The sequence below is a fragment of the Parathielavia appendiculata genome (assembly GCF_033297405.1).
Source record: "Parathielavia appendiculata strain CBS 731.68 unplaced genomic scaffold N657scaffold_4, whole genome shotgun sequence".
NCBI lineage: Eukaryota > Fungi > Ascomycota > Sordariomycetes > Sordariales > Chaetomiaceae > Parathielavia > Parathielavia appendiculata.
Window position 1 is genome coordinate 1,279,276 of NW_026944223.1, and position 19,880 is coordinate 1,299,155.

A 19,880-nucleotide genomic window follows, 5' to 3' on the forward strand; every position below is an offset into this window, starting at 1 on the left:
ATTAGGCCAAGGCTGGTCGGTGCCAAGCTCTGGGTCACCCAATCGTCGCGTAAGGTTGCTCGAGTGGTCCCACAAGGTACCGCCGTTGAAAACGGGCAGGCGTTAAGGCCACTTCAGCTCAATCAATTTATGGGATGCTGACGCTGCACCTTCAACTGCAACCCCCTTTCCGCACACCTCAGCTATCCCCGGGGCTGAAGCCAGGACGACGACATTTCTCGTCCCTTTTTTTTGACCTGACTGTTCTTCTTCTGCGGTTGTCGATTGAACCTTTTGCCAGTTTTGTTTTGCAATCCAATGATAACCTTGTAATTGAAGCTTGACCCTTCTCGACTCTCGTTAATCCACCGTTTTATGATCGACAAGCAGCCTTTGGCTGACTGCAATTCCGACCGCGACGCCGACCCGACGCACGCTTTGAGCTCTGCCAAACGTCTCGAAACCAAACAAAGCGATTCCGCATCTCGCTTCGACGATTACACCCCGGATCGCCTACAATGGCTCGGTCCGCGAGCTCCAAGCCGCCGGTCGCGCGGCCATCTCCCCCGCCGCAGGTACCGGCTCCGAGCCAAAAGCCCAAGTCGAAAGCGATGAAGCGCAAGGACGATTACTCGTCTGAAGGCGTCGAGGACAATGATGTTTTTCTGCTGCCGGGTTCCGATTTCCAACTGGTCCTTGTTATCACCGTGCTGGCCGCCGCTGTGCGCCTGTTCCGCATATCCCAGCCCACGAGCGTCGTCTTCGATGAAGTCCAGTACGTATTCTGAGAGTTACCCTTCCTTGAAAATCCCAAGGCTGACAACTCAACAGCTTCGGCGGCTTCGCCTCCAAGTACATTAAAGGCCGTTTCTTCATGGACGTTCACCCCCCGCTCGCGAAGCTCTTGATCACGCTTTTCGGCTGGGTGGCTGGATTTGACGGAAATTTTGACTTCAAGGAAATCGGCAAGGACTATCTAGAGCCTGGCGTTCCCTATGTAGCCATGCGCATGTTCCCCGCCATCTGCGGCATCCTTCTCGCCCCGGCTATGTTCTTGACCCTCAAGGCTGCCGGTTGCCGCACTTCCACTGCCACAATGGGTGCTGGTCTCATTATCTTTGGTCAGTCACACCGCCCTCAGACGTTACCCCGAAACCCTGTGTTAACACTTCCGCAGAGAATGGACTCCTCACTCAGGCGCGCCTGATCCTCCTCGATTCCCCCTTGATGATCGCCACCGGCTTCACCGCCCTTGCCTTCACCTGTTTTACTAATCAGCAAGAGCTTGGGCCCTCTCGAGCCTTTGGCCTCAGCTGGTGGTTCTGGCTTGTCATGACTGGTCTTGGTCTCGGCATAACTGTCAGCATCAAATGGGTTGGTTTGTTCACCATCGCTTGGGTTGGTGCCTTGACCCTGGTTCAGCTCTGGGTTCTGTGGGGCGACTACAAAAACGTCACAATTGTGCGTCTTACCCTTATCTTCTCATGGTGCTTGATATTAGGCTAATGCTTGAGCAGCGCATCTTTGCCAAGCACTTCATAGCCCGCATCTTCTGTCTCATCATCATCCCCCTGACCTTCTACATGGCCATGTTTGGAATCCACTTCCTCTGCCTTGTCAACCCTGGCGACGGCGACGGCTTCATGAGCTCCGAGTTCCAGTCGACTCTCAATTCCAAGGGCATGCAGAACGTCCCCGCCGATGTCCTCATGGGTAGCAGGGTCACGATCAGGCACGTCAACACTCAGGGTGGTTATCTCCACTCGCACCCCCTGATGTATCCTACAGGATCCAAGCAGCAGCAGGTCACCCTTTATCCCCACAAGGATGATAACAACCTGTGGCTCCTCGAGAACCAGACTCAGCCGCTCGATATGCACGGCGAGCCTATCAACGGCACCAACGCTTGGTACAACCTTCCCGAGCTTCCTTATATTGAGAACGGTGCCGTAATCCGGCTCTACCATCTCCCCACTCACCGCCGCCTTCACTCCCACGATGTTCGCCCGCCCGTCACCGAGGCTGATTGGCAGAACGAAGTCTCTGCCTACGGGTATGAGGGCTTTGACGGGGATGCGAACGACTTCTTCCGCGTCGAGATTGTCAAGAAGAAGTCCAAGGCGGGCGTTGCGCAGGAACGTCTCCGCACCATCGACACCAAGTTCAGGCTCGTCCATGTCATGACGGGCTGTGTGCTGTTTTCCCACAAGGTCAAACTCCCTGAATGGGCCTCTGAGCAGCAAGAAGTCACCTGCGCCCGGGGTGGCACTCTCCCCAACAGTCTGTGGTACATCGAGTCGAACGACCACCCTAAGCTGGGCCCGAATGCTGAGACGGTCAATTATGCCAACCCCGGCTTCTTTGGCAAATTCTGGGAACTGCAGAAGGTCATGTGGAAGACGAATGCGGGGCTCGTCGAGTCCCATGCCTGGGATTCTCGCCCGCCTTCGTGGCCTATCCTCCGGCGCGGTATCAACTTCTGGGGCAGGGACCACCGCCAGATTTACCTGATCGGCAACCCCGTCATCTGGTGGAGCGCTACCGCAGCCATCCTACTCTATGTCCTGTTCAAGGGCATCGCTGTTCTCCGCTGGCAGCGCAGTTGCGATGACTACTCGATCCCCGTCTTCAAGCGGTTCGATTACGAGATTGGCACTTCGGTGCTTGGTTGGGCTCTTCACTACTTCCCCTTCTATCTCATGCAGCGCCAGCTCTTCCTCCACCACTACTTCCCCGCCCTTTACTTTGCGATCATGGCCTTCTGCCAGATTTACGACTTTGTTACGGCACGCATCCCAGGCATTGGTCTAAGGGAACACCCCATCGTCAACAAGGCTGGCGCTGTTACTTTCCTTGTCCTGTCGATGGTTGCCTTTACTCTGCTTTCTCCTCTCGCGTACGGAAACCCCTGGACCAAGGCCGAGTGCAACCGTGTCAAACTCTTCAACACTTGGGATTGGGATTGCAATACTTTCTTGGACAGCGTAAGTGGTTTTCTTGATGGTGTGATTCCAGAGAGGAAGCTGCCCAAGAGGGCATAATCATGGAACGATTATGGTTCCCCAGGGCGGTGGACTTCGGGTCAGGGGTCGGAACAAAACGAGATTATGTGTTATGATTACGACCATAGCGATTTATGGATACGCGCGGGAGATTGAACGGGCGGGAGGTTTATATCAATGCTAACATCTTGTCTGCCTGCACAGTATGACGCCTACAACACCGTGCCATCCATCCTGGCGGCCGCGCAGACCCCTCAGCAGTCAGCCAACGCCCAGCAACCCCCTGTAGCAGGCGGACAGCAAGGCCAAGTCCCCATCGCGAATGTTCAGCAGCCGGGGGTCTCGGGCGCGCCCCTGGCACCGAACCAGCGGCTGGTCCACACCGAGGAGCGCGTCGAGTACCGCGACCAGGACGGCAACCTCCTGAACGAGGAGCAGGTCAAGGCCCTCGAGGGCAAGGTTGAGTTCAAGACGCGCTATGAGACGCGCACTCGGGTCGTTGACGCCGACGGTAACGAGGTGCTGCTGCCCGCGGGCGAGCAGCTGCCGGAACAGCAGGCGGAGCAGGCTGCTCCAGTGGGCGTCGCACCGCCGCATCCTGATGTTGAGGGTACGTTTTAATGATTCCATATCCGCTTTAGGTGTCTTTGGGGAGGGTAATCGCTCATGTTCATCGCGCTCTAGGTGCCAACAGCGAGACGCCCAAGCGGGTTGTCCCCGACGAAGAGATCCCCGAGCCCAAGCAGAGCGTCGAGGGCGAGAAGGAGCGCGAGGGCAAGGCGGCCAAGCCGGCCAGTGAGAAGAACGAAGCCAGCGCCAAGGTGGATGAACTCTGAGGAATGGTGTGATAAAGGGTGAGGGTGTAGGATTAATCACGGTGGAAGGTGTCCTTCGGCGTGTACTCCAGCTATCTCCTGTTGTACCATCTCAGTGAGTGTTTTCCCCTGGGTATCTAATGAACTGGGAAGGTGGGATAAGAGGGTGGGAAAAGCATTTTGACTGGCTTGGTAAGAAGGGAGAGATGGTTTGCGTTGATCTCGTTTGTCAAGTCGGACCGTGGGGGTAAGAGAGATGCTGCTGCATGTGCAAGCAGTGGGTGTTGAAGCCGGTATCCACGACTCTACATCAACAGTGAGGGACACACCTGGTCCTGTTTCCTTGGTATCTCATCTCTGAATAAATGGATCTGATCATTTCTTTTCCGGTTTGACAATCTGTGCAAGGGGACCTCCTCTTCCTTAACATACAGGTCAAAAGCAAACCAAAGCAAACTCCAAGTACTCCGTAAGTCATCCCTCCCACCTTACCCTACCCAAGCACCCTGGTATTTGGAACTGCCCTATTGGAATCCATCTTAAAACCGACCATCTAAGGCCCTCTCTTAGCCTCTCTTATTCAGTACACTGACCATCCTTTCTACTAGTTTACACAATAGGAGAACAAGTCAGCACGGGTCTCCTCTAAACGTACTGATGTCTTGCCACGACATACGGAAAGAAAGAATCACAGCTCGATCGAGAAACCCAAGTCAGAAAACGAAAACTCGGAATCTCTGTCGAAATCGGAATCCTCCGAATTGTCGTCGTCCGAGTCCGAGTCAAAGTCAAACTTGGAAACCAGCGGAGAGGAGGAGGACTCCAGAACATCGCATGATGCCGCCGCCGCTTGCTGCTGCTGCTGCTGAGGCTGCTGAGGCTGCTGCTGCTGCTGCTGAGGCTGCTGCTGAATCTGGCCTGTGACGGTGGCTCTGGCTGTGGCTGTGGCTGCGCGCCGCGCATCTTCTTCCATCAGCATCATCATCGGCACGGACACGGGGTGAGGCGGGCCGGGGAAACCCGGGGGTGGTGCGATCGAGCCCCGCCGCCGCCGACTGCAGTTGTGCCAGGGTGTCGTCGCCGTTGGCGGGGCGGCGGGAGCAGCTGTGGGCACAGCCGGGAGTCCATAGCTGGGCGGTGGTCCAATTCCGCCCCAGTGGCCGGAGGAGGGGCCCCAGGGTGTCGTCGTGGTCATCTCAGCAGCTCCGGGGACAGCAGCAGCAAAGCCGCGCAGCGGCGGTGGGATCATCGTTCCCTGAGGAGGCTGGAAGCGGTTGCTGCTGTTGTTACGCTGCTGGCCGCCGCCACCGCGCTCGGTGAAGGGGTAGCGGCTGTCGGTGGTGGGAGGAGCAGCCGTGTACGCGGCGCTGGTGGTGTTGGTGGGACCGCCTGCGACGCTGGCTAGCGCGCGGAGGGCGAAACCCAAGCCGTTGCCGCTGCCGTCACTACGGTTGTTGTTGTTGTTGTTGTTGGTGTTGTTGGTGTTGTTGGTGTTGGCCGTGGCGGAACTCCCGGAAGACGTGATGGACGGAAGGACCACGCTGAGCTGGCGCAGACGGGAGTAGACTCCTGCGTCGAGGGCGCCGGGGAGAGGACGCGTGTGGGAAGCCGGCCAGGAGTGGCTGCGTTCGCGGGAGAGCGCGAGCTGGCTTGGTCCGTCTGGGAGTCTCGCGCCTGTGGTGGCGGTGGTGGCTCCATTGTGCGAATGGCCTGCGGTGGCGGGAACGGCGGGTGCCTGCTGGGCGGCGTGGGTAATTTCCTGGCCGGGCTTGCTGCCACTGCCGTTGATGGGGTCTGTGTTGAGAGCGCTGCGGAGCGGTTCTAACGGCGGGACCTGGCCGCTGGGAGTGAGGTCGTCTGTGTAACGACTGACGTGTGGTTCCGCGAGTGAGAGGGGGTCCGGCTCTTGAAGCGCCATCTCCAGGAGCTCATCTCGCCCAGTGAGCGGGGAGAATGTCTGGTTCCACAGATGCTAGTCAGCCTAGAGCTCGTTGAGCACCGAAACGGCGGCGGATCTTGCGTCGTACAGGGCTGGAATATTCTTGAGCTGGACCCATGGGCCTCACATTGCATTGCGTGGCCAGATACGCCTCTAGGGCCCTGTCGAACTGGGAGGACAGGTCATCTGGCTGGGCGGCTTGCCAGCTAAGACAGGGCATGTCTGCCTCAAAGTACAGCCTGTCACCCATCTTGTTACCCATGATGGACGGTTGTGCCGCTGTCTTCCAGGTTGTCTTTGGGTTCCAATGTGCCGGTTTAAGGGACTTGAGGTAGCACGGGAGACTTAGGAAGAGCCTGCCCGAGCTCTTGAGGTGGTGCTTATATCCCCCCAAACGGCTCACTGCTGTTGGCCCCGAGCTAGGGTCCCTCGACTAACAGTAAAGGTAACCCTTTTGCCACGAGAGTCAAGCACGTCCATTGGGTTAGGGGGTTAGGGACGGAGCCTGGCCCAGCAACGGTGGGGTGGAGGTAGGGAAAAGGAGACAAGAGCACAGATAGCCCCGCATGCGCTTATGCTCTATCGAGTCATTTCCACCCAGCCAACATCGACTTTCGTGATGTCCGTGTGCTGGGAGAAGGGAGGTTCAGTCCGAGGGAGATAATCGGCTAAGGATGACCATCATTCATTAGTATATACAGCACACAGTTTCCATGTCCATCAGTTATCCTAGCTAGCTTTGCTTCTTGCTGTTACAGGGCTTCGCGATCTGTCACTGAGTGGTTTGGCCTCGACAGAACAGGAAAGGGCCGCCACTTGGGAAGGAAGTCCAGCACCCCAGGCATCGGTAATAAGCTTCCCCAGATCGCCCCGGGAGCCAAGTCCAGGCCAAGCAGCCCACAACCAGCCGGACCTCTGCCGGCGGGCCGTTGTAACCCGGCACCGAGCCCCGCGAGTCCCATTGAGCACAGGACAGCCATCGCTCATCAGGCCCAACCTAGTGGCATCTTGGGAGACTGGCACGTATGGACATGGCATCCCGGCCTCCGTCAACGTCCTACAAGAGACATCTCATCTAAAAGGCTCGCGTCTTGAAACCCTAGCGAGGGGCCAGATGAAGGCACGGGGTTGGTCTAGTCATGTCCCTTTGAACCGATTCGGTCATGGTGAGTTCAGTTCGTTTGCCCACCTCGGCAATGCGAGGGCACATGTGAATGATCCCAGTGATGCTCTTGGTGGCCTCTTACTGTGGTAAGGCGATGATGGTTGGCCTGGTCTGACGTTCCTCTGGCCCAGGAGCCAGGAAGTTGAGGTCAAAGCGAGCTGAGAAATCAAGAGTTGTGGATAAGGTACCCTGGGTCTAGTCCGGGCCGTGTGCGGTGCTTGACTCGTGAACGAGAGATAAGCTATGCTCCAAATTGTCCGACAGGGCTGAGACGACGTAACGCTTGAAGCAATGGAATGTTAACTGCGCAGCGAGACACAGAGTTCAAAGCGAAGATTGGCTGCTAAAGACTCAGCTCGACTCGTCGGCTTACCCGTAATTCGACAGTGACGCCTTGGACTGGTCTTTTTGCAAACGGGATTGGTAAATAATGGGTTATCAGAAGAGAGTACCTTACACTGACATCCTGGAAGTCGACGAAACGCCCCGTTGCTGCGTATCGGTCCGGTGGCTTTGACCTTCCAGGATGACCCGACCGGCTACGGGCCATCAAAGATCGTGTCACTATGAAGGAAGAGTGAGCAAATGTATCCGGCACTACGCGTCAATGTCAGGATCTGCCCCGGAAGACTCGGGGACAGCATGTCAGCTAAAAGTAGTTGTAAAGTTGCTTGGCAGACCATCTCTCACTTTGGGGTTGTAGCTTGACATAGTTAAAGCTAGTGAAATACAGTGGCGCGGGTCATGTCCGGAGTGGAGGCTCGCACACCAATGACACCTCCTTACAGGATTCTGTGGCATCTCAGGCCGAGCTTTCCAGGTCACGGGTATCACAGTATTACACCGACCCCCCAAGAGGAAGGAGAACAGCCTGAGACTCTGGGAGCAGTGCTCTATTATGGCTTACGAACAAGGGAAGAGCGAAGAGAATATTTCGGATGGACTCGGCACTGTTTGTTTGAATCTCTAAGACCCTGGTTATGCGGGAAATCGCAGATTGGAGGCCGGCAAACTTTCTTGACAGAGTCTCGTTTACAATCGTTACCTGCCTCTGTAGTCTCTATGACTGGCCGCAGACAGGAAGTATTCCAAAGTTTGCCTTGGTATTTCACGCTAAAACAACATCCGGACACACCTGAATAAGCTGGCTACAGTAGGTACTGTAAATCTTGAGTTGCCATCAACTCAACAGGAACTGCAAGACAGAACCAGCCTTGTCAGCCAATCACTTCCCTTCCCAGACACCTGATTGCACACGTCACAGTGCATCGATCATTCGGATACAGTCATGCATTGTCATCTTTTTCCTTTTCTGTGCTGTCACGGTTTTCTTGAGGGCATGGAAATCCCGGCAGCGAGTTGGCCATTCAAACAACCGGCTTAGCTTCAATGGGACAAAGAGAAGCCACCCGAATATCCATTACTTCTACTATAGCTTGGACCTTAATCCAAAATCAAGACATAGCTCGTTGTTGTTAGATGATTGTAGTGGCACTATTACTGAGGGGTCAACATTGGAGCCACAACTAACACCACATTTCCTAATTGGGTAGCGGATGCTCGCAACTGAGACTGGGAAGACGCTGCAGCGGTGCGGTTCATGACTCGGGCCCGCGCGGGGAAGGCCACTGCCAGATTAATAATCTACACCGGTTCCCGTCTCCAAAGCTGAATTGCCAATGGATCTTAACTGCCACCTCGTGTATCGTACGTCCACACGAAGAGGCCAACGCCGGGATCATGAATGGCCGCCGGGTAAGATCCGAATTTTAGCTCCGTGTAAAGCCTTCAACAACCGATCCTCGTCCCCGGTGCGCTCGGCAGATCTGACAGATCGGGCTCGTTCAAGTTGGACATGGCCTGGACTGTGATTGAAACCCTGGTCGTCGCGCAGGTTGATAACAACTGCCCATGAGAAATCTGTGGATATATTGTTGATATTGACTGGCTGCAACGCCTTGAAGCCGACCATCTGAGGGATATAATCCCAGATGAACTCACCCAGGTCGCAATCTTCTAGTGATCGATCAGCGGTCTCGTCCCGGCCTTCCAAGCGCCTGCGAGTTGTCACACTGTCGCCTGTCTCAAAACAAGAAACCTGGGGGAAAAGGGCCCAAAAAAGGAATATTGGTAAAGTTAGTGAGGCGTAAAATCCACTCTTTGGAGTTAGATCGGTCCAACCAAGCAGAGGAAGAAGATCAGTTGGGTCTTGCCATCCGTTGATAAGTGCATTTGGCTGAATCAGAAAGTGGAACTACGAATGATTACGGTGCGGAAAATCGGTCGGAACGGAAAACTCGGACCACCGACGGCTTCCATATTGCAGCACAGAGGTGTTCTCACAACGGGCAATCGCCATGGCCGTGCCCTTGCCGACACGCCCAAAAGGAACCACTGCAGAACTCGGACGTCAATGCCATTCATTGATGCATTCAAAATGTCTGTTCGACTTTCTTTGAAATCGGCTTACTTGCGTATCCAAGAAAACCGTAGCGCGCAGCGTACGTGGAGATCCAATAAACGCTGCACGATCCTGGTCTGTGTCCAGCACTTTGCCTATCACGGAGCCCAACACGGTCTGCCCCTTGTTACTCTCCGCTCTCGAATCCTCGATGGCTGCAGGTTACCAAGTCAGCCAAGGCCCAAACAATCGCTTGTGCTCTCGCTCGTATCCTCGCATACGCACCCCGTAATCGCCGGTGCCTCTTCCTCCGGCCCTCAACTTGCACCCTACGCCGTAACGGCACTTTCGCATTCGACGCTGCGCTCGGCACTGTCGTCTCTACCACCGCCTGTAACCCTACAACAATCGATTCCATGTAACTGCTGAATCGACAACGCATGTCCTCAATCACCACTCCGACTCTTTCGACAGAACCCAACTTGGTGTCTTGCTCAACGCATCAGAACGCGCCTCCTTCACGCAGCCCGCTCAAACCGCCCAACTCCAAAATTCCAGAGACGGAGCGACTGCGAAAGGTTTTCTGTTTGCGTCAAGACCCGCCAGGCTTTGGCATGGTCCGGCCACAAACTCGTCAAGATGGATTACCCGTACGTGCACGTCGTCTTTGCTCTTTGCTACAGTACCCAAATACCAATTTCGCGCTGCTCGTCATTGGGACCCAGTGGTAACTGTATTGGTCGGAGCTGAAGCCCGCGCGGGCAGTCGCGCCATTGAATCCCAGAAACTGGAAAGCGTCACATGGCAATTGCTAACAGAAGTGGCAAAGGATGGTTGCCATGGCCGGCTGGTCACCTCACCAGTCTCCAACTAATTCCCGCTCCGCCTTCGGCCACCATCGATCACTGTCCAGCATCCTGAGGTCTGCCTCCCCAAAGCCTTCGTCAACCCACACCAGGTCCAACTCCACGACCGAGCTGTCCATGACCGCCGACATCGCTCGTTCTCGCCCGACGACCCCACAGCCCAAGAGATTCTTCATCCGTGCCTCGCTCGACGATGACAATGACTTGAGCACAATACCCGATCCCAGGAGCAGGGCCATGAGTCCCGCCAGCGAAGAAACTATGGCCACACCACACCACCCGGACCTCGACGACGAAGTTGCCGCCCTCAGCACGAAGCTCATCAATGCCATCAACCACCAGACGACCTTGGACGACAACCTCTCGGCGGCTCGGTTGGAACTGGAGAAGGCTCGCGACAGGATACATCAGCTCGAAGCTCAGGTGGCAGAGCAGAGCGCAGTACTCGCCGGCGATGAGTGGGTGAGGCGAAGGGTACTTGAGGCCGAGAAGTCAAAACTCTTGGCCAACGTCGCCGAGGAGAAGCGAGCGAGGTTCGACATGGAACAGCAGAAAAAGAAGATTGAGCAAGAGCTCGAGAACCTGACAACCGCCCTCTTCGAGGAAGCGAACAAGATGGTCATCTCGGCAAAGGAGGAGGCACGCGCAGAGCAAGAAGCCTTGCAACGCAGGAATGACCAGTTGAGAGCCCAGCTCGCCGACACGGAGGGTCTTCTCCGGTCTCATCAAGAGCAGCTGGTTGAGCTCAAGCATGTCATGGAGCAGATGACCGTCGAAAGGGAGGAACAATTACCGCCGACTCTCCCTTCGTCTCCAGGGGTTGAAAGCTTCGATCCTCGGGACGCTGCGGGTTCCTCGGCTGTAATGCGCCACCATAACCTCTCTGCGCCGCTGTCTCCGTCGTATCCCACCAGCTTCACGCATCTCCTGCATCCCGTTCTACGGACCGACTTGGCGGCATGCAACGATTTCAAGGAGCTTCTGCGCACCACAAAGAGGCTCTCAGCGCCTCCGCTCCCTTCTGGGTCTTCTGGCTCTGGGCTGGCATCCCTAGCTATCGGCCTCGGCTCGGCCACCTCACATGCGCCGGCAGGTACTGGGTCAACCTCTTCTCTCGCCACCTCCACGACCCCCCCCCCGACGTCACCGCAGACACCCAACACGCCAGCGTCGTCTGGCAGCAGTGGCTCGTCTGCCACGATTCCAGTCCCCCATCCGCATCTCAAGGAGACAAAGTTCTACAAGCGAGTGCTCACCGAGGACATTGAACCCACCCTTAGACTCGACACGGCGCCCGGGCTCTCCTGGCTTGCCCGTCGCAGTGTGCTGACCGCCATGACCGAGGGGTCCTTAGTCGTCGAGCCAACTCCGTCCACAGCCACGGGTAGGTTTGGCAGAGTGATCAAGCCGGAGCTCCACCCATGCTCTCTCTGCGGCGAAGCCCGCAAGGACGAAGAGCACCTTCGGACCCACCGCTTCCGCATCAGCGAGGCCGACACCACCCAGGTTGGGTACCCGCTCTGCAGGTACTGTCTCGGCCGGGTCCGGTCGACGTGCGAGTTCCTCGGCTTCCTCCGCATCGTCAAGGACGGCCACTGGCGGGCCGACGACGAGGACGCCGAGAAAGCCGCCTGGGAAGAGAGCGTCCGCCTACGCGAGCAGATGTTTTGGAGCCGCATCGGCGGCGGCGTCGTGCCTGCAGGCCACGGCCGTCACCCGTCTAGTTCGAGCGTCGCGCCCAGCCTCCGGGCGGACAAGAGCCCGAGGCCGAGCCATGAGGGTTCGCCCCTGGCCCCTGGGTCAAAGCGCCCATCCGAGCTTTTCAACGCGTCGGAGAAGCAACATCCGGAGCGAGTTGCCGAAACGACTTCGGAGCAATTGGCCGGAACGACCTCGCAGCACATTGCCGAAACGACCTCAGAGCCTGTTGCTGGAACGATTCCGCAACAAGTTGCCGAAACAACTGGGCAGCCGAGGGCCAAGGGTGTGGATGAAGCTCTCGCTGACGAGCCCGTGGCTGAGGAGATATTCACGATTCCTGGCGTTGAAAGCTCCGTCGATCAAGCACCCGATGCGATATCCACCGGAGAATTGGAGACGCCGAATCAGATCCCGGGTGCTTTTCCCTGACGAATTCAACTTGAAAAGAAAGACCAGAACGTTGTTTGGGGTCATACCCTACCGCTTCAACAATACCACTACAAGACTCATACACTGTATCCATAGTACCAATTCACATCTTGTGTTGCCCGTCAACACGGGTCAACCGGTTCGTGATAGATGAGCATACATTTGGGCGTTTTCATGGTTGGGGTTTGAACCAAGGCACTTTTCTCTCGCTGAATCGGGGAACAGCGTTCTTATCAAAGTATGGCGTTCTGGAAGGTTGGGTGGGTAGGACTAGGGCGTGGAGCATCTAGACTCGTTTGTCTTTGGAAACGGCGGACTGAGTGCTAATAATGTGTATTAATGACGATCAAGAATCGAGATGACTTGACGGTTGGTTAAGTGATGATTACTCGAGTTCTTTGAAAGTCATCTGGGTCGGATCAATGTTCCTTGACTTCTTTATGTGGAAACGGCTTGAGTCTCTTCTTCGTCGGCATATGCCTCTAGCTCGCCCGCAGTGGACTTTTGCCACCCTGGAGACGAGAGGGAGAAGAGGAGCAAATATAAGGTAGCTGATAGCAAGATGACGTTTGGTCGTGACCACAATACCGTTCTCGCCTTCACATCATCTCATGAAATTAATTTAGAATAGCCAAAAATAATAGGAGTACGTATTAGGACGCAGAGAACCGGTTATACTTCGACTGTTGTTGTGGAGGATACCGTGGTCTTGCTATCAACATCAACGACAGAACAAGTTGCCCGTGGGTATGGGCGAGCCTACTACAACAGACAACAGCAGAGCAACAGAGGGAAAAGACTCGAGTATCTGCCGAGTAACTGCAAAATGAGATGGCCAAGAAGAGGTTCAAAGAAAGCAAGCAAAGTAAAGAAAGTATTTGATGGAAGGGCACCGAGGAGGCACAAACAAACCGAATCGACCCAAAGATATGACTGCCTGCTCAATCGCTTCGCTTCGCTCAGAGAAGGCCAGAATCCAAGAAACGAAACAAGATTTGCGAAGAATATGTGCTTCAAGAACAAAAACCAAAACAATAAATAACCAAAAGTAGATCATTCATTCCAATCCTCAAAACCTCCCTCCCCATACGGATTCCACTCCTGTCCCGGATAACTCGTGGCACTCATCTGCGGCACCGGATCCTCCTCCCTCTTCTTCCCCCCACCACTCATGCTGTCAAACTCCTCTTGAGAAAATACGGGGATCTTCTCTTCCAGCACACGCCGTATCTCGGCCTCGCGCTGCTCTTCGGCCTTCTTCTTGGCCCGCTCAAAGATGGCGACGCTGTCCTTGGCCGCTTCCGTTGCGTTCACAGCAGTAGGGCTGGCGGCTGTGCTGCTCGAGTTGGCCTGCTGCACTGTCGCGATGGACGCGTCTTGGATCACCGGGGATTCCATGTCGGAGTCGAAGTCTAAGTCATCGTCGTGATCCCCTTGGTCGTCGTGGCGGTCGGCGTCCGGGGCGGATGATGCGGAGTGCGCTGGCGGCTCCGGTGGGGAGGGTAACACGGTTGGTTGTTGTTGTGAAGGCCGGGTGACTTCGTGCGAGGGGCCCGCGGACTTGGGTCCGACTTGGCCGTTGATGACGATAGTGGCGTTAGCGACGTCGCTGCCGCGGGAATGGGTTTGCTGCTGGGTGAAATGCTGATGAACAACGTCACTCTGCTGCGGCTGCGGCTGTGGCTGGAACTGTGCCTGGGCTTGCTGGTGTTGCTGCTTCTGCTGCTGCTCGGCAGGGAACTGCGACTGACGCGGCGTCGCGTCGTAGATATTGTCATCCGCAACACGCTGGATCGGTGTCGTCAACTTGTCGGCGACCGGCGAGAGACCGCGAGCAGACGGCTCGGGGCTCACGGCTCCCGAGTCTCGACCCACGTCGGCATTCGCCTGCGCCGGGGGAATCGGACTGACTGTCCATCCCGGCGTGGGCTGCGGTCTTGGGGACGCGTTAGCAGGGAGGGGGGTCAAGCTGGTTGCAGTCGTCGAAGCGGCGTCGGAAGCCGGGGACTGCATGCGCCCGGGCCGCTGCGACGGGAGCGATGCGATGCCATCCTCGCTCACATTCCTACCATGGAGCAGCTGCCTCGTTTCTGATGTGATGGGCGGATTTGGCGAGCGATAAGACTGCGCAGGAGCCGTGTACTGAGCTTGGGGTGGCGGAGAAACGCTGTTCTCTTGGATACGCGAGCGAGCCGGCTCCACCCGGGGCTGGGCTTGTTCCTCAGGTGGCGAGATGCTGGGCTCAAAGCCCTGTGGGGCGGGTGTTGAGGTAGATGATTGAGGTGAAACCTCATCAGGACGAGTGACAGCGGTTGCCAGCGCCGGCTGGGGTTGCTGGACCGCCTGGACATCGGCCGGAGAAGAGCTCCGCTCGCCCTTCTCAGCATCACCTACGTGTCCCTGCTTAGCAGAGTCCGCAGCTTGGGGAGCAGGAGTCTGGGACATGGGACTCGAAGCAACCTGGGAGGTCAACGCCGTCTGAGGCCCATTGGCTGGTTGGAGCACGGGCGGCTGAGCAACTACACCAGCAGGAGCACCTTGGGCAACCGGAGCACCAGGTTGGACCCACTGCTGATGGGGGAAACCCGGTTGCACGACTGGCCCGGCGGGCAGACCGGAGCCAACGAAGATATGCGCCGGAGCAGGAGCCACTCGCCCTTCGCCGTGAACATACCCATACCCAGCCGGAATCGGGACTTGGTCATACTTGGGTTCCTGCACTGGCGGACGGATTTGTTCGCGAGGGTGCTGGCTGATGGGGACACCGATCATGGGGTGGGGCTGTCCCTGCACCTGAAGCTGAGCGGCAGCAGGAACGCCCTGTTGAGGATTCGATTGCTGGGCCATCATACCGGGACGCGGGCCTAGTCCTTGCTGTTGCTGATGCTGCTGATGCTGCTGATGCTGCTGATGCTGCTGATGCTGCTGATGCTGCTGATGCTGCTGATGCTGCTGATGCTGCTCATGCTGCTGAGACTTGGGCTGGGATTTCGCGCCAAATGAGCCCATTCCCACAGGGGGTTGATCCTGAGGGGGCCGGCCGGGGGCAATCTGGCTTGCAGGCCCCAAGTCAGACTGTTTACGCTTGAATGCGTTCATGAGCGAAGGCTTGGAGCTTTTCTCTTTCTCGGCCTTTTGTGCAGGTGCTACCGGGGTCGAGGACTTGCCACCGAACAACAGCTTGGAGAATGTGCTCTGGTCCTTCTCCTTCTCCTTCGCTGGAGCGTTCATCGGGACGCCGTTCGGACGGGTGGTGCCCGGTGTAAACTGTTGGCGGAACTGAGGGACCGCAGCTTCGGGCTGATGCGCCGTCCAGGGGCCTTGGCCAGCAGGATATCCTTGCCCGGCTCCTTGTTGGCCCGGCCTGAAGCCAAATTGATTCGCAATCTGACCCGGAGGCATCTGAAACGGCCTGGAGGCTTCCACCGAGTGTCCAGGTGTCGAGCCCGGAGGCGAAGCCGATGGCGGAGCATTTTGTCCTGGCGAAGCAGTTGTGGGTGACTGACGCGAGGGCGCCCTGGTTTCCACGCTTGGCATTCGAGCGCCTGTAGCCGGCGCCATGCGTTCTATCTGCTCGCCCGGAATACCGGAGAGAGGGATCTGAGCATGCGACACAGGGGAAACTGGTCGCTGAACACCGACATCTCCGGAGTCAGTACCCTGTGCCGCAGATCGATCAGTTGCAGAAATAGACGGTGGCTGAATTTTCTGAGAGATAGCTTGCTCAGCGGGAGTCGGAGCGGCGTTCTGGACGCCAGGCGTCTGGCGATACGCTTGATCCTGGCCAATCTGTGGCGCCGCGTATGGTTGCCTCATGCTGACTGGAGATTCGGCTTGGAACCGCGCTTGTTCGATGGCAAACTGAGTCGCTGTCTGGGAATGTTGCGAGACAGGCGAGTCCACGGTAGATGCGACAGGGGTCGGCTCAACAGGCTTGGCCGGTTCTTGTTGCGGCGTCGACTGTTGCTGAGTCTGACGGAACGTGGTTGAGGGGCCTTGCTGCTGATCCTGCTCCAGCTTGTTCTCTGGCTGTGTTTGGATCGATGACTGAGTTGGCTGCGTCGGCATTGGCGGCCTCTGACCGGTAGCCTGCACACCTGGCCCCTGGCCTTCAGTTGCGGACTGCTGTGGCGACGGCATTGCGGGACGTTGACCTTCCCCCGGACCTCGTGACTGAAAGGAATCGGCGGTGCCGGGAGGACCGTGTTGCATGAAATGCGCCTGTGGTGGGAACTGTCCTGAGTATGCTTGTTGGCCAGTGCCTGTAAGCGGCCGGCCATCAGGGCCCAGAGGCATACGCATGCCATACTGTTGTCCCGCGATCGGACGCTGTCCAGGAGGGGATGCCGTATACTGTCCCGAGCCGAAGGGATAGCCCTGAGGTTGCGGCGTTTCCTGGGACTTGGAATCTGCCCGACCCCTCAAAAACCCAAAAACGCCTCCGCTCGGCTTTCGACCTTGGTTTTGATTCGGAATGTGACCTTGTGGAGGCTGCATGGGCGGGGGGCCATAGCCAGGATGCTTGAGAAGAGTGACAGGAGCGATGCGCTCTTGTCCGGCCGCCGACTGCCCACTTGCCGCGTCTGGCTGCGATGCAGGGGCGGGAGCGGAAGTGGGGGCAGGAGGAGCAAGTGAAGCATTGCTCGGACTGAGCTGAGGTTCAGTGAGATTCATTGGGCCCGACTGTGGGCTAGGTCCAGCAGGCGGAGTTGGACCCTGAGAACCGCTCTGATACTGACCCTGAGGTAACCCCTGAGGCGGGCCCTGAGGGGATGTTTGGGGGGGCATCCTTACGGTAAAAGAAGTCTTGGGCTCACGAGGAGACGAGCGGTGGAACACATCCTTGAGGGCCGAGAAGCGCTTCTTTGAGGGACCGCCAGTGCTTCCGGCGTGCTTATGCTCCGTCGCATTGGTAGACGTAGAGGTCCGGGACATGTCAGGGCGAGCTTGGCCGCCCGGCTGGATGGGCGTGTTGTGGGAACCAATGTGGAAGAAACCAGTGGGCTTTCTTCCGGGGGGGGCAAACTGGGAAGGCTGAGCAGATTGCATCCGCTCGCCGAGAGGCGTTCCGGGCCCATGAGCAACGACACTGTCTTTGCTTTGGCTATAAGAGAGGCTGTCCGGTGTATGCACTCCGCCCTTCGGACCAAAGACCGGGTTCCCCCGCTGTGGTTCCTCGGACACAATGCTCGCCATGGACGCGGCATCGCCGTCAACAGCCTGGGGTCTGGGCCCGCTCTCGGAGCCATGGCGCCCATCTGGGTGACCGCCACCAAGCCGGCCCCTGAGGCTGGCAAAAACGCCCGAGTTGCGCTTGCCCTGTCCGTCCTCGGAATTGGGTGCAACACCGGGCCGCGCCAGATCGCCCTGATGGGACTGGTGGGATTGCAACCGGGCCAAGGCAGCTCCGTCGGGTTGCTGCTGAGTAGCCGGGCTCCGATGATTCGTTGCCTCTGTCTCCGTAGCCGGTTGCGCCTGTTGAGCCCCGGCCTGCTGGATTTGTTGGTTTTGATGGGGCAGTTGGGCCTGCGGGGCCTGCGGGGCCTGCGGGGATTGCGAGGGCTTCTGCCGCTGAATCGTGGGGGTGGTCGCGGGCAGGCCGGTCTCCTTATCGAAGCCATAGAAAGGCTGCTGCTGCTGTGACGACGCATTACTTGGCGAGTGGCGGTGGCGGCTCGTAGGTTGGAGAGGTTCGGACAAATGTGATTCCTGCGGAGTCCAGGCGCCGCCCTGGGGATGGAACCTTTGAGCCAGGTTACCAGGAAACATATGGGGAGGGACCATCATGGGACGTCCGCCAGCGGGTGCGAATTGCTGTCCTTGAGCCATATGCTGTGCCGACCCATTCATGGCTGGGTGGGCGGTCGCGGAAGCCGGGCCGAACGCTCTCGCGGGTGCTTGAGCGTGCCCCTGGCCGCGCATGGCAGCATGCTGGAAGGCGGCATTCGGGAAGCCGTGGGTCTGTCCGGCATTCTGACCCTGCAGCTGCCATGTCTGGCCCTGCGGTGCCGGCCCCTGACCAGCTTGAGAGGCTTGAGCACCCTGAGTTGGCCGGTAGACGTGTTGTACGAACTGGCTAGAGGGTTGCGAGGTAGGCATGAACTGATGGCCGGTCTGCTGAGGTGGGGCCATGGCTGGTTGCGTCGAACCTCCCCGGGGTGCGGAGTTAAGCTTCTGGGACTGCTGGGTTTGCTGCTGCTGGGAGGCGCCCTCGGTGCTGTTGTCGCTGGCCGAGAACTCTTCTGCCGTCAGGCCAAGCGAAGAACCAAACGTGGACTCGCGTCGGATAGGGGGCAGTCCTACGAACGAAGGGGTCCGCTGGACGCCATCAGGGCCGGATTGCTGTTGCAAATGGTGTTGCTGATGCTGGTACTGAAGTTGATGACCCTGTGAGTAACTCCCCTGAGGGTAGCTGTCCAGTGGCGGTAGCGGCTTGAAGTTCGGGTTCTGTGTGTATGCAGCCATGGATTCGGGATTGACGGCCCGGAGTGGGATATTCTGGGCCTCCTCGTTACAAGTCTTGTCCGGCGGTCAGGCCTCGTTTGTGTCGCCGGCTGTCGGGTGGCTCGGGGTCAACTTGTGCGGCCACGCCTGTGCCGATGTGTTGCGCGATTACCGCCTTCAGCACATTCAGGTCGTCGGGAGGTAAGCCCCTCCGTCGACACGCGGAAACAAATCAAGCCGTCGGCCTCTTGTGAAGCTCGACGTGCCCTCCAAGATGGCAGACCAAGACTGGTTCCGTCCACTTCGGCCGAGCGTGCGCGGGCGGTGCCAGAGCCTCACGATGAGATGCCGCGATTAGCAGCAGTGCAGCTGAGAGCTCAACTGCGGCTGTCAGCGCGCGCAATTCGACGGCAAAACAATTGCGCAAAGGAGCGGTATCTTGGCTTCGCTCTCTGTCGCTCGGAGGGGGGTTAGGGCAGTGCGTGCTCGCCAGCGGCAAGTGAATTGAGGTGACAGCCCAGATCTCTCTGGAGGAAATGAAGAAGACGCGCGGTCGAGGTTTGGGGACAGCTCCAAGCCTCATCAAGATTGGGGTTGCTTGACAGGCCAAATGGCTGCGTCTGAATTCTGAACCCCGGCTCGCGGGGAGGCACCAGGGTCCCCGGGCCCAGATGGAACATGAAGGAGTGCCTGATGGGGATTGGTCAGGCCAGGGCGCAGCACCTGCCGCTAACTCCTTTCGCTGACGGGGCTGAAGTGGGCAAGTGGCAGCCTGAATGAGGACTTCTTGACCTCGCGGAAACCAGGAGGCTATGAACTTGGGTTTGATCAAGAATTCTACCCTTGATGGTTTCATGGTACACTATTTGCTGCTGAGCACTTGCAACTTATCGATAATCTCAAGTTGCTGCTTTGGTTGCGCCGAATTTACGGATACCAAAGTACACGTGTAGTTATATGTTGCTGGCAGGAAGTGGGGATGTTGGATTCCGTCCCCATGCTGCTTGGCTCGCTCCTGTGTGGAGAAACGGATCATCCTCCAACGTTAACGTTATCCCGCCCTGGCTCGGCTGGCTAATGAAGGGGGCTTTACCTTACGGGAAAGGTTGCCAAGCCAGAGTCACAGCCTCCTGCGGACC

At 57.6% G+C, this 19,880-nt stretch overlaps 5 protein-coding genes across 5 annotated transcripts; 2 read left to right on the forward strand and 3 right to left on the reverse strand.

Annotated features, from left to right (window-relative positions):
• The first annotated feature begins 226 nt into the window (after positions 1-226).
• On the forward strand, positions 227-4,188 carry N657DRAFT_643961 (glycosyltransferase family 39 protein). The gene is made up of 6 exons (XM_062792657.1): positions 227-754; positions 811-1,100; positions 1,157-1,440; positions 1,497-2,963; positions 3,186-3,591; positions 3,666-4,188. Exons 1-6 carry the CDS (start codon positions 498-500, stop codon positions 3,815-3,817), a joined length of 2,856 nt encoding a protein of 951 aa, XP_062648904.1. The 5' UTR covers positions 227-497; the 3' UTR covers positions 3,818-4,188.
• On the reverse strand, positions 4,011-6,242 carry N657DRAFT_356006 (uncharacterized protein). Its single transcript, XM_062786947.1, has 3 exons — positions 5,824-6,242; positions 4,473-5,753; positions 4,011-4,397 (listed from the first exon to the last, which is right to left on the reverse strand). The coding sequence occupies exons 1-2, from the start codon at positions 5,995-5,997 to the stop codon at positions 4,485-4,487; spliced, it is 1,443 nt and encodes a 480-aa protein (XP_062648905.1). The 5' UTR covers positions 5,998-6,242; the 3' UTR covers positions 4,011-4,397; positions 4,473-4,484.
• A 3,698-nt stretch (positions 6,243-9,940) lies between these two features.
• On the forward strand, positions 9,941-12,297 carry N657DRAFT_655230 (uncharacterized protein; the record flags this gene model as incomplete). The annotated part of the gene is made up of 3 exons (XM_062794583.1): positions 9,941-9,964; positions 10,165-11,947; positions 12,089-12,297. The coding sequence occupies 3 exons, from the start codon at positions 9,941-9,943 to the stop codon at positions 12,295-12,297; spliced, it is 2,016 nt and encodes a 671-aa protein (XP_062648906.1).
• A 1,053-nt stretch (positions 12,298-13,350) lies between these two features.
• On the reverse strand, positions 13,351-18,762 carry N657DRAFT_679914 (uncharacterized protein; the record flags this gene model as incomplete). The annotated part of the gene is made up of 1 exon (XM_062796226.1): positions 13,351-18,762. The coding sequence occupies one exon, from the start codon at positions 18,760-18,762 to the stop codon at positions 13,351-13,353; it is 5,412 nt and encodes a 1,803-aa protein (XP_062648907.1).
• Positions 18,763-18,867: 105 nt separating this feature from the next.
• Positions 18,868-19,867, reverse strand: N657DRAFT_356056 (uncharacterized protein). Its single transcript, XM_062786948.1, has one exon. The coding sequence runs from the start codon at positions 19,595-19,597 to the stop codon at positions 18,974-18,976; it is 624 nt and encodes a 207-aa protein (XP_062648908.1). The 5' UTR covers positions 19,598-19,867; the 3' UTR covers positions 18,868-18,973.
• Positions 19,868-19,880: the final 13 nt, after the last annotated feature.